Source organism: Leucoraja erinacea, chromosome 34 (genome assembly GCF_028641065.1).
Source record: "Leucoraja erinacea ecotype New England chromosome 34, Leri_hhj_1, whole genome shotgun sequence".
Taxonomy (NCBI): domain Eukaryota; kingdom Metazoa; phylum Chordata; class Chondrichthyes; order Rajiformes; family Rajidae; genus Leucoraja; species Leucoraja erinaceus.
In genome coordinates, this window is record NC_073410.1 from 6132549 (window position 1) to 6146221 (window position 13673).

At 38.5% G+C, this 13673-nt stretch overlaps 1 protein-coding gene across 3 annotated transcripts in view; it reads left to right on the forward strand.

The window, feature by feature from the left end:
* Positions 1 to 13673, forward strand: part of micu1 (mitochondrial calcium uptake 1) — a 78172-nt gene that overhangs the window by 35211 nt on the left and 29288 nt on the right. For all 3 annotated transcript variants that reach the window (XR_008726162.1, XM_055661734.1, XM_055661733.1), the window contains exons 4-6: positions 743 to 896; positions 4768 to 4930; positions 7525 to 7568. Coding sequence is in view for 2 of the 3 variants with exons in the window: in XM_055661734.1 (XP_055517709.1) it covers positions 743 to 896; positions 4768 to 4930; positions 7525 to 7568 (361 nt within the window). In the remaining variant the exon portion in view is untranslated. The remainder of the gene's footprint in view (positions 1 to 742; positions 897 to 4767; positions 4931 to 7524; positions 7569 to 13673) is intronic.

Below are 13673 nucleotides of genomic sequence, written 5' to 3' on the forward strand. Positions count from 1 at the left end.
ACAAAAAAAGATTTTGGTGCTGTTAGGACTTTGGGGAAAAAAAATAAAGATAGGATTTCATGCACCTATAATGGGATTTTATTTTAGGTTAGACACGAGACTGCAGATGCTAGAGTCTTGAACAGAAATAAACATCTTTGGAGAAAATTGAACAGATGACAATTTGGGTTGGGGCTCTTCTTCAAGAGGATAAGCTGGAGAGTTTGTGAGATGACTGCATGTAGGGTGAAAGGGACTGGATAAGTGTCGGCTAGAAAGATCAAGATATGAGGAAGATCTTGAAGACGGGTCCTGTTCCGAAACATCATCTCATCATTTCTCTTAATAGATGCTGACTGACGCACTGAGTTCCTCAAGCAGTTTGCTTCTATCACTTGTTAAATGGCAAAGAAAACTCGACATGTTTACCAAAAAAACCTAAAGGTTGCTGTTGCAATATAGTGATGCCATGCTATCATTTATAATAAAACCCGGTCTTACACAATACTATCAGGAACAAATGAAATGATCCTTCATCTCATTCCTTTAACAGAAATTTTAACAGCTTCACCATTTTCCCCATGGCATAGTGGTTGCAATACTTCAGCTATTTGTAGGTCTAATAGGAAGCCAAAAAGGGGCTGCTATTCACTGTACTTCTGTAATTTACATTTGTATGTTCTTTTAAGCTGAAAAATAAACGACTTTTGCTTATACACCACATATCTGCATGCCAAATAATATTGTAACACTTCCTCGACAGAGCACATGCTGAAGGAGCTGCTTCAGTAAAACATGTTCCCAGAAATGGCTCGTCTCGGGTAGAGGAGGAAAAAGATGGCGAAGAGGCTGTGAAGGCCCAGGAAGAGGACACACAAAATGAGAAAAAGAAGAGACAAGGATTCAGAGATCGGAAGGTATGTCTAATTTTTTATAGTCATTGCTGGAAAATTCACAGTAGTCTAGAAATTACATCGTTCCCCTAGTTTGGTAGAGATATATGTTAATATATCAAGTAATTTGAAATTGCATGAATGGTCCTTCTTCACACTTGAGTCCAGTCAGGGTTGTTGAGTTATTGAGGTATAAAGCATCAGAATTGAATCTGTTTGCTGACTCAGACACAAATGCTGCCACGCTTTCACAAGCCTGCATTTGTCCGTGGTGGATAGTCACAAACTGAAAAGCGTGGCATGCAAAAGTATTCAGCCCCCCTGAGTCAATACTTTGTAGAACCACCATTTCGCTGCAATTACAGCTGCAAGTCTTTTGGGGTATGTCTCTACCAGCTTTGCACATCTAGAGACTGAAATTTTTGCCCATTCTTCTTTGCAAAATAGCTCGAGCTCAGTCAGATTGGATGGAGAGCGTCTGTGAACAGCAATTTTCAAGTCTTGCCAGAGATTCTCAATTGGATTTAGGTCTGGACTTTGACTGGGCCATTCTAACACATGAATATGCTTTGATCTAAACCATTCCATTGTAGCTCTGGCTGTATGTTTAGGGTCGTTTTCCTGCTGGAAGGTGAACCTCCTCCCCAGTCTCAAGTCTTTTGCAGACTCTAACGGGTTTTCTTCCAAGATTGCCCTGTATTTGGCTCCTTCCATCTTCCCATCAACTTTGACCAGCTTCCCTGTCCCTGCTGAAGAAAAGCATCCCCACAGCATGATGCTGCCACCAACATGTTTCACAGTGGGGATGGTGTGTTCAGGGTGATGTGCAGTGTTAGTTTTCCACCACACATAGCGTTTTGCATTTAGGCCAAAAACTTCAATTTTGGTCTCATCTGACCAGAGCACCTTCCTCCACATGTTTGCTATGTCCCCCACATGGCTTGTGGCAAACTGCAAACGGGACTTCTTATGGCTTTTTTTCAACAATGGCTTTCTTCTTGCCACTCTTCCATAAAGGCCCGATTTGTGGAGTGCACGACTAATAGTTGTCCTGTGGACAGATTCTCCCACCTGAGCTGTGGATCTCTGCAGCTCCTCCAGAGTTACCATGGGCCTCTTGGCTGCTTCTCTGATCAAGGCTCTCCTTGCCCGGCCTGTCAGTTTAGGTGGATGGCCATGTCTTGGTAGGTTTGCAGTTGTGCCATACTCTTTCCACTTTCGGATGATGGATTGAACAGTGCTCCGTGAGATGTTCAAAGCTTGGGATATTTTTTTATAACCTAACCCTGCTTTAAACTTCTCCACAACTTTATCCCTGACCTGTCTGGTGTGTTCCTTGGGCTTCATGATGCTGTTTGTTCACTAATGTTCTCTAACAAACCTCTGTTGCCTTCACAGAACAGCTGTATTTATACTGAGATTAGATTACACATGTGGACTCTATTTACTAATTAGGTGACTTCTGAAGGCAATTGGTTGCACTGGATTTTATTTAGGGGTATCGGATTAAAGGGGGCTGAATACTTTTGCACGCCACACATTTCAGTTTTTTATTTGTAAAAAAAAATTGAAAACCATGTATCATTTTCCTTCCACTTCACAATTATGCACCACTTTGTGTTGGTCTATCACATAAAATCCCAATAAAATCCATTTATGTTTGTGGTTGTAATATGACAAAATGTGGAAAAGTTCAAGGAGTATGAATACTTTTGCAAGCCACTGTAGATTTGACAATATCATGTTGAATTGATGCTATCATCAATATTAGCATCTGATAAAAACCTTCAGAAGAAACACTGTGTATGTTATATTTGCTTTCTAATTGGTTGTTATTACTATTGCTCTTATTCATTCATTAGCTGTAATGTACCTTTGCTTGCTTTGTACACTAGAAATGAATTATTATTGATTTCACTAATGACAATAGTAGTCAATCTATTATGTCTCCAAATTACATTGTGAGGTGACGTTTAGATTTGAAAACTGCTTTCCGTATTTTAGTATAGTGTAAATCTAGCAAGCTCTGCCAGATCACCTTTTATGGTGATTTGTGTCAGTTGTTAGGGCAGGCTACATTAAAGATGATGGCTTTTCCTACATTAATCAAATGCAGAAAGGTTGCAGTTGGGCATTTTTATGTGCAGCCAGCCGACTGTTGGTGGATAGTTTATTAAATCATGTTGCACATCTTTGTAGTTTAGTCGCTTATTCAAAATGACTTTTCCTTTACATTTTCCCCATTCTGAGTGATACATAAAATTAATCTTTTGTTATACTAAACTTGCTTAGAGATTTTAAACTCAGTCGAAGGTAGACCAAAAATGCTGGAGGAACTCAGCGGGTGGGGCAGCATCTATGGAGAGAAGGAATAGGCGACATTTTATCAATCTCCTCAATGTTCCAAGGAATTAGAGGCGTTGATGGGCTTTCTTTATGATTGCTCAATGTACTGGGCCCTGGGCAGATCTTCAGAGATATGTACACCCAGGAACTGAAGTTGTTAACTCTCTCCACCACCGATCCATCGATAAAGACAGGTTTGTGGATCCTTCCTGTTCGCAAGTCAACAGTCAATTCCTTAGTTTTACTGATGTTGATAGCAAGGTTGTTGTTCTGGCACCATTCTGTCGGATGATCGATCTTCCTCCTATACACTGACTCATTAACTGTAATTCGTCCAGCAACAGTGCTGTCGTCAGCGAATTTAAAGATGGAAATGGAACAGTGTCCATTTACACAGTAATGGGTATCGAATGAGTAGAGCAGGGGACTAAACACACAGCCTTGAGGTGCCCTTGTGCTGATGTTTATCGAGGAGGAAGTGTTGCTGCCAATTCATTGTTTCCTGTGGATGAAGTTGAGGATTCAGTTGCAAAAGGGAGCACAAAGACAGTTCCCTGAGCTTGGTAACATAGCATTCAATGCAAAGGAAGATTATATTTTTCTTTTAACCGAGTTGTTGACTGTTACTGGCATGCTGATTAGAGGATACAGCTTTTTCCCTATACAACCTATCAAAATATTTTATAAACCTCCATCATTCTCTGAGACCTCTTAAATTCAGGAGGAAAAGTGCTAGAGCCGATTTTGATTTAAAAAAAGAATTAAAACATATATCTTTACTCTTATTGAGTCGTATTGAGTTTGTTTCAGTCGAAGTTTGAAGAAAATTGGATCGTTGAAATTCATTTTTTAAATTTATTTTTCAAAATAAATTTGTATTCTGTCCTCGTTTGTAGAATACATAGTCGTATTCAAATTGCAAAGTCATCTGGAACAATTTTTTAAGAATTCCCTCGGAGCAAGTCAGACTATGTGAATGCAATGTGCTATTCTTGTTGATCACTGGCATTCAACAGTCATGTTCTTTCTGGTTACAGACTTTTCCCTTTAAATGAAAAGAGCCCCTTAGCAAATTAATTAGAGTTGATACACAAAGGTTTGCATGCAGAAAACGGATTATAAATGTAAGGTTTATATTTGCAGAAGATCAGCATGGAATGACTTTTATAAACTGGCAATTTGAAGTGTGGCGAATCTATCAGATTCAATACTAAATGCTGGATTTCTCTCCACTGTTTTGGTGTGTGAAATGATATGTGAAATGATGTGCAATTTATATATTTAAAAACAAAGCGATGTGTTACAAATATTGATTGGTGTCTGCAGTATTGCAAAGAGCTAACAATGTAAATTCTAACATTTTTATCACTTAAGATTCAAGACATTTTGCATTAATTTTCAATTATAGTCCTGCCTTCGAATCAAATATTTAATATTAAATATTTTGCTGTCATTGCTTTACATTTTGGGTACAAATAAGACAATTTTCTCCTTGGCAACAGTTTGCAGAGCAGGCAACTTTTGATAGAATTATTTTCTTTTTTCTTAGGTCATGGAATATGAGAACCGAATTCGAGCTTACTCTACTCCAGATAAGATATTCCGATACTTTGCAACATTGAGGATCATCAGCGAGAATGGAGATTCCGAAGTGTTCATGACACCCCAAGATTTTGTACGGTCGATAACACCAAATGAAAAGCAGCCAGAGAGTGAGTGGGATAAATTACATTTCAGTTAACGTTTATCGAAAAGCTCTTGAACTGAATGGAAATGTAGCCCAATTTGAAGATCCCCACAAATGAATTCTAATGAAATTGCTCAAGAATGAATTCCAATTTTGACAGTAACAGTTGAACTAATGTAAGAAACAGCGGTTGTTCAGTGGGTCAGCTATGGGATGAGAACAAAGGGAGAGAGAAACTGTTTGCTATTGGAGCGTTCATGTGAAAAAGATAGAAATGTCTCTCTCTCTCCATCGGATCTATGGCCAAATAACCAGTGCTGGCAGTTTCACTTATTGTCTCTGCCCATTGAAAGATTAAGCACAAAGATAGACACAAGAGTAACTCTGCGGGTTAGGCAGCATCTCTGGAGAAAAGGAATAGGTGACGTTTTGGGCCAAGACCATTCCGAAGAAACATCACCTATTCCTTTTCTCCAAGATGCTAACAGACCCGCTGAGTAACTCCTTTTTGTGTCTCTTTGGTTTAAAGCAGCATCAGTAGTTCCTTTCAACACTAAAGATTAAGCACGTCCTAAATAGTTAAATCTTAGATTGCTTCTATACTTCACTTTATTAAATAGCATATTAAATCCATGCTGTCTTTAATTTGTGTGCTTTGGGGGATGGAAGAGGTGGATAATAAATATTTCCTTCTGCAGTGTAATGATTTACTCAATTTCAACAAAATGTTGTTGAAACTAATCCTCTTGGCCAAGAGACTGTAATATTCTAATTATTTAATCCAGTGTAATGAAATGGAAAATGTATTGGGGAATCAGATTTAAATTAGATCTACTCTATTATTTCAAGTTAATAACTTGGAGCAGTAGTTTGCAGATAAGTAACATTCTTATGCTTGCCATGATAGACTGCCTATAATTCCAGCAGAGGAAGACCAACCAATGAAGGTTATACATGAAGATAGACACAAAAAGCTGGAGTAACTCAGCGGAGACGGGCAGCATCTCTGGCGAGAAGGGATGGGTCTCCACCCGAAACGTCACCCATTCCTTCTCTCCAGAGATGCTGCCTGTCCCGCTGAGTTACTCCAGCTTTTGGTGTCTAGATTTGGTTTAAACCAGCATCTGCAGTTCCTTCTTACACAAGGTTATACATAAAATTGTTTCTTGAAAAAATAATAAGTAGGGCAAAATTAACTTTGCTTGTAAGTGTACTGATAATTATCAATGAAGGTTTTGTTGACAAACACCATTTATTTAATTTGTATAATGGGTCAATTTCTATTTGATTTAAATTCTGCCTTTATTAAGTCAGAAGGATATTAACTGAACAGTCAGTATGTTTTCCCTCCATGTCATGTTGCACTGCCATATTTTGCAACTATTTACCACTATCTTTAACAGTGGAATTATTTGATTTTTACTTTTTTTTAATGGACATGTGAAGGTAATTGGACAAGGTGATTTTTCTGTCAATGTCATATATCAACCATATGTTAGACTCTTTATTATAATTATCTAACAAATGTTTGATTTTTGTCCAGATTTCAGTGCTGATATTCAGGCTTCTCATTGATGCACCGTTGACACAAACATCAGTTTTACAGGAACTGTGACTTTAGCACGGGGGAGATATTGTTTATTGAATTGTATATTGTGAGAGATATTGTGGTCTGAAGAAAGTTCTCGACATGAAACGTCATCTATTCCTTTTCTCCAGAGATGCTGCCAGACATGCTGAGTTACTCCAGCTTTTTGTATCTATCTTCTATTGTGTATTTAGTTTGGGCTTAAGCATTAGCTTCCTGAATGGGGTAATAGCAGCACTCAGGCACAATGGGATTGTCAGTAAACTGATAACTGTTTCTTTCTTTAGATGATAAAGGATTGCATTTGTACAAGTGTAATTTGCCAGTTATAAACACATTTACCAAAAGATGATCTCTGGTTGTGGAGCTATATTCAAGCTATACTTCAACATTGTCAACTTCTGAAAACATTTTTGCTCTATTGCATCTGCTACTCGCCCTGTTCTTTACTCTGTATTTTCACTAGAACATTGATTGTCCTTACTTGCATTCCCTGATTTGTTCCCTTCCTATCTTGGAAGCTTCTGCTGCTTGCATCATATCACACGCCACTCTTCTGAGACAGGACTGCTGTTTGTCATCACTCCCTTAAGCAATAGTACAGCTTGGGATAAACAAGGATCTGCAGATGCTGAGTTGCAAAAAAAGTAAAGCTTGGGGCTTCAGTTTGCTTAACGTTTGGATTATTTAGTTTTGAAATTCATAGCAGAAACAGATAAAGTGCAGCAAGTGGCAATGTATCAACAAACATGACATGAGCAACGCCTGAGAGATCTTGCATTCCACATTCTGACATGTATTACATCCTGGCAAACACACTGACTTGGAATATGTTACAGATTTTTTGCTTTTGAAAGTGTTCCTTAAAAATTGAAACATGTTGGAAGATATTTTCAATCGGAATTAAATTATCTGGAAGGGAGTTAACTGTGATATGCTTTGTCCAACATCTGAATAAATAAAACCACTGCCAAGCATTAAAAGGATTTCATTGTGATATTTAATTATAACATTGTGTCTCTCCTTTACAGATCAAGGTCTGGACCAGTTCATTGTGAAACGATGTGATGGAAAGGTTAGTAGCATCATGCTGGCTTGTACGAGGCAGTTGTTAGCGGACAGTGGTGGAAAATGTTAACAATAACAGCTCTGTGGCGCATCACTAACCATATATTGCAGTGGTAAATGTGTGTTATATGTTCAATTCACCTGCAATATGTTGTGCGGGATCTGTGTACAGTACGCACCAGATGAAATCGCCCAGTGATCAGTTAAACTTGTTGGCAAGGTTGTTGATATGTTTTCTGTGTATTTTACATAACTTTTTTTTCAAGTGGTTGAATTTCCTCCACATTAACTGTAACAGACATTTCTCGGGTTGTAACTCCATCCCCTTCTGCTATATTCATGATATCAAATGTTATGCTCTGACAGGTACAGGGGAAAGTCTGTTGGCTCATTTTTCACCAATCGTTTAGTTTAGTTTAGAGATACAGCGCGGAAACAGGCCCTTCGGCCCACTGGGTCCGCCCATCCAGCGATCCCTGCACATTAACAATATACCACACCCACTAGGAACAATTTTTACATTTTCCAAACCAATTGATCTACAAACCTGTACGTCTTTGGAATGTGGGAGGAAACCGAAGATCTCGGAGAAAACCCATGCAGATCACGGGGAGAACGTACATACTCCAATCAGACAGCACCCGTAGTCGGGATCGAACCCGGGTCTCCGGCGCTGCATCTGCTATAAGGCAGCAACTCTACTGCTGCGCCACTGTGATCGCACAACCTTCTTAAATCTCAACTTCTTCTTAAAACCCTTCAACATCTTCTTAAAACCCAACCATAACTGATTGAAACTGCCCAAAGCCAATTGGAGGTGGTGAAAGATATGAAATTGCAGCACAGTATAATCTCATAAAGAATAAAATCAAATATTTTCCATATTAATCCATAATCACATTGATGTTCTGAAAGGTGCTGACATAATGTTTCACCTGCTGAGATTTGACTGTCTCTAAACCAGTGACTGCACAAGATGGCTCAGTGGATGCATATGTACGGTATCATTTTGTGCTAAGATCAAATATTACGTTTTTCTCTGCCCATCTCCACTCCAAGAATGTAGATTTGTTATTGCATGGAATAAATTTCTTGATTGGTTACTCGCCAATGCTGGGAAAATGGGTGGAAATAAAGACTGCCAAGAAAATCAGTTTCTTTTTCCAGCAACTTTCCCCTGCCTTTTTCTTGAAGATTCTTTGCAAAACTGTAGTTTCCAGAGTATCTGGCAGCAGTTTGCATTCCAAATGCACTCTAAATCAGTGGTTTTCAAAGTGGGGTCTGCAGCCGTCAGATGGGATATAGCATGTTTATAAAATGGACCACCATGTTTGGTGCTTTAAATAAGTGCGAATCCACAGACTGGGGAACTGCTGTTAAGTAAATGCCAAACAACAGACGTAAGAGGTTGGTGCTATTATTTGGCTGTGCAAATTGATCATTTGGGAAACTAGATCACCTGAGAAATATTGCAAACACCTGTTCTAAATGGTCAATGTCAGAGATGGGAAACTTCTAGAACTGCGGGTCTCTAGATCTTGTTGCCAACGTTGAAGTTTTGTGTTCATCTTGCCTGCAGATTATTTATGCATGGGTAGATAGTTCAACCAAAAGGACATCGACTGCCGTGTCAGAATTGTTCTTGCAAACCAATTATCATTCTTGCAGGGAATCCGGCAAGAAACCTTGGCTAAATTATCCTCAACAAATCAAGTGATTGAGAGCCCCAATAACATCCGCAATAGCCAAGTAGAACAAACCGATTCAAAATGGACTTAGAATGGAACTTGGGTCCATTTATATGGTCCACACATTGGATAAACATTGAGCAATCTGTTTCACTCACTGATGACATGTTATTGGGAATACAATTCCCTTCACTTTAATATTCTTTTGTTTTTTTTTTCTCTATAATGTTAAGTTGTTTTTTTTCTCTATAAAAATGAATGGCATTGTGACTGACATTATTCATATTGTATTTTGAGAATTCTATAAAATGTACGGTATCATTTTGTGCTAAGATCAAATGTTACGTTATTCTCTGCCCATTTCCACTCCAAGAATGTAGATTTGTTATTGCATGGAATCAATTTCTTGATTGGTTACTCGCCAATGCTGGGAAAAATGGAAAAAAAAGACTGCCAAGAAAATCAGTTTCTATTGCCAGCAACTATAAAATTAAAGATTTGTTTTCGCTGTCTACATGTATGACTATGGCAGTTTTTGTTCTGTGCAGATATATTATTTTACCACGGCTTATTTTACTTTCTACAGATATTTCATTCTTTCACTATGGGTGTTTTTCCTTGTTCAGAGATGTTCCAGTTTCCATCTGGCTGTTGCTTATCAACAAGCATCCCTACAGCCATATTACAAATGCCTGTGGATGTAATACAGTCTGTTTGACTGTACAACATCGAATAGAGTGTTGTAAAAAAACTATAAATCTAAAATAATGCGCACTGTCACTGGGTCATTTCTGCAGGTGTGTTCTATTATGAAAACCTCACTACAGGAATATTGCAGATGACATATTTAATTTGGAATTATTTTGGCAAATGTTATGCGCATTCTAACATGAAGATGTTTTGCTGTGTGTTGATGCATTCAACATTTTGTAACTCCTTGTATTATTGTTCTACTAAAATTTAACATTGTTAATGTCAACTAAAAAGGAAGACTAACCATCCAGACTGCTTTTGTTGCCTTAATGTTGATGTATCCATTAATTGTTCTTATTGTCTGCCCGCTGAGTTGCTTGTATTCATTTAATGTAGTGTACTATATATTGTGATATAACTGGGCACCCATTTTTTTTCCCCCTCTTCATCACACTCCCTCGTCAGGATTTCTGGCAGGTATGAGGCGTGCGAGCATGTGCATTAACCAGTGTGCACTTCAGCCTTTGCTGTGCTTTCCTCTGCAGGACCTCGCTTGTTTCTCTGATTGGACCATCCTAGCATGCTTTATTGCAAGTGCCTGAGACACCAGGAAAGACTGATCACTCAAATTGAATTGTATTTTTTATCTTGTGTTGCTCTTAAATGTTCTTTCAATGTGAATAGTAATGACCTGCGTTTGTTGCAACATGCCTCGGCACTTACAAAATAATTGTGAACAATAGGGACTGTTACGTCAAATTTTCTATCAAACAAAATGGAAAATTGGGATTTGGTGGTGTTTTTGGAGGATTTTACTAAAGTCGCTGGTTTAGGGAGAATGCTAGTAAGTTTCTTGTGCATAGAAATGTATTACAACAGGAATTCTCTGCCTCAGAGGGCAGTGGAGGCGGGTTCTCTGGATGCCTTCCAGAGAGAGCTAGATATGGCTCTTAACAATAGCGGAGTCGGGGGATATGTGGAGAAGGCAGGAACGGGGTACTGATTGGGGATAATCAGCCATGATCACATTGAATGACGGTGCTCGCTCGAAGGGCCGAATGGCCTACTCCTGCACCTATTGTCTATTGTCTACAACGCTTGAAAATTGCATTTTACTACACGGATCATCAATGGACATTTTTTTAATATTCGGGACCATCACTTTTTTTTTACCCCAACGAAACAGCAGTGACGTAAGACATCAATTAATCCAAGTATGTTTGGCCAAAAGATGTTGGCCTGGACACTAAGCAGTCATTGCCGCTCTGGGTCAGCCATAAATTGTAATTCCAAGTCAAAGAGAGAGTACTTGAGGGGTTAAGCACAAATTGAAACGCAACGAAATGGTGTTGTAGTCACCAGAGATCTATTTCTTTGCTGTGTTGGTTGATGTTGGAAGCACTGTCTGTAATTGTCTAGGGTAGCTGTCAAGCTTTTTATTCAATTTACCTGTAGCTTTACTCTGGGATTTCATGGCAAACTGCACCCAGTTATTGCTGGACATAGAGAGGATGTGGGAAACTGGATTGTGTTTCAACCTAAAGAATAAATATGAATTAAGAGAAATCTGCAATTGCTGATCAGAGTTTGCAAGCAACCTATGCTCAGAATAGCAGAGAAACCTCAGAGGTTTTGTCATGATAATCTTTGCGCGAGCCTAATTTCTATACAAAAGTACAAAAATAAAATATATAAGGAGAAAAATGTTTTAAGTGGTGGGGGAAAAAAAAGCTAATCTGGTACCATCTGTGAAGAATGGCTGGAATAGATAGGAGGCAAATGGGCATCTGGAATTATAAGGAGAGAAAGAGTCTCTCGAAACTGCTAGTCCAGCATCTCACCAGCATTTTTGTTTTTCTCTCTTCCTGAATTTTTCAATTATTTGTATCTTCCTTTTGCACATATTACTGATTGGCTGTTTTGCATATATATATATAAAAATACCAGACTTGGAGAAAAGCATTCAGAGTGTCATCTAGAATTGATTTTAAGTGGTCACAAGCCTTGTGCTAAGTAATTGGTAAACTCTTGGTGGCAGCTACTGGGAAAGGCACATGCAAATGATTGTTGCAGTAAAATAGATCAGACCTTGAACAGATTGTGTATGCTTCTGTGACATTTAAATCCTTCAGAAATATGTGGTTAAATATGGCATGTTAGAATGTGCACACCAAGACAGCCAAATGTTTTATTGTACTTTGCTTTAGGGACTAGGAAAGGAGATATAACCATATGATTAAAATTTCAGTGGGGGAACAGGCCATGTACAAGTGAACAAATTTTTTTTGGGTTAACGGGGAAACCCATACTCAACATTTAACCAGAACCTACCATTTCACTGGGAGCTCACACAGCCAGAAAAATATAACATTCAAACTGTCAATTCTGAAGTAAAAATCATTCTCAAAGGGATAAAGACATCAACTCTGAATTCTCATGAAAGACCTCTATCAGGAACTTGGCTCCATGCTTTACAAGTGTTTGTAACTTAGTTCTCCCAAGGATCTCGTACTGATTTTGTTGACCCTTCCTATAATTGGGCGACCAAAATTGTACACCATACTCCAGATTTGGTCTCACCAATGCCCTGTACAATGCCCGTCAAAGTGCTCTGAAGGCTAGCCACACAGAAATCGGAGCCCTTCAGCCCATATCGACCATCAAGTATCTGTCCTTTCTACCATTTATTATATTACAGGTAGTAATCTAAATATGATTCAATGGACGAACTGTTCATAGATTAATTATCTTGAAACTATATTGTAAAACATGGACTACAGAAATATAACTTACGTCCTTTACATTTATTCTCAAGCATCAGGACTTAGTTATTAGGCTTCTGCACCTCTTTTGTTATTATTATTATTATTAATAACATCAACATCTCAGGTGTATCCTTGTAGATAGAGGTTAAATAACTGCATGGAGAAACCATCAACAGTGGAAAAAATAAAAGCCAAAGCAATGTAAAGGTGCTCCTGTAAATTTGGAGCAAGACGTGTGGATGTCAAAGAAGAGCATTCAAAATGTGAAGGTTTGCTGAAGGAGGCAGCAGAAGCAGCAAGCCAGATGATTCTGTTCATTGGTTTGAAAAATTAATGGCACAGGAATTATTAATTAATTTGTGGGATGTGGGCATTGCTGGCAAGATCTAGCATTTGTTGCTGAATCTTAATTACCCCTTAAAATGATGCTGAGCCATTGCTTTCAAAATGCTGCAATCTTGTCAATTTGGAGCAAGACGTGTGGATGAAACTTCTAGAGTTGTCGGATTGCAAGGAGGCCAGGCATTTAGATGATTCAGAAAATTGGTGACAAAATATTTCCACAGGAATTAGAAAGGGGACCGTGGGGAAAATCTGCAAGTAGTGTGAATCTTAATCCTTGAAGTGCTCCTTGACCATTGCTTTCAATTGCTTTTTCAAGTGGTGACAACTGAGTGGCTTTAGAAGTGCCAGGATTTAGGAAAAGGTGACAAAATATTTGAGTTAGTCGGAGGTGATTAAAATCTGCAAGCTCATTCTATAAATGATATGCACTGCAGATATATTGCCCTGCTGGTGGACATTATTGCTTGTGTGCGGGTGATATATAAATGTACTGGCGTTCTGTGTGACTGAATTGTGTTTCATCCTCCTACACATAACTTGCAAAAACTGAACTAATTCCAAGACGTTGTACATTGGAAACATATCTGTGTGTCTGGTGCTTTCAATTAGATTTATATTTCT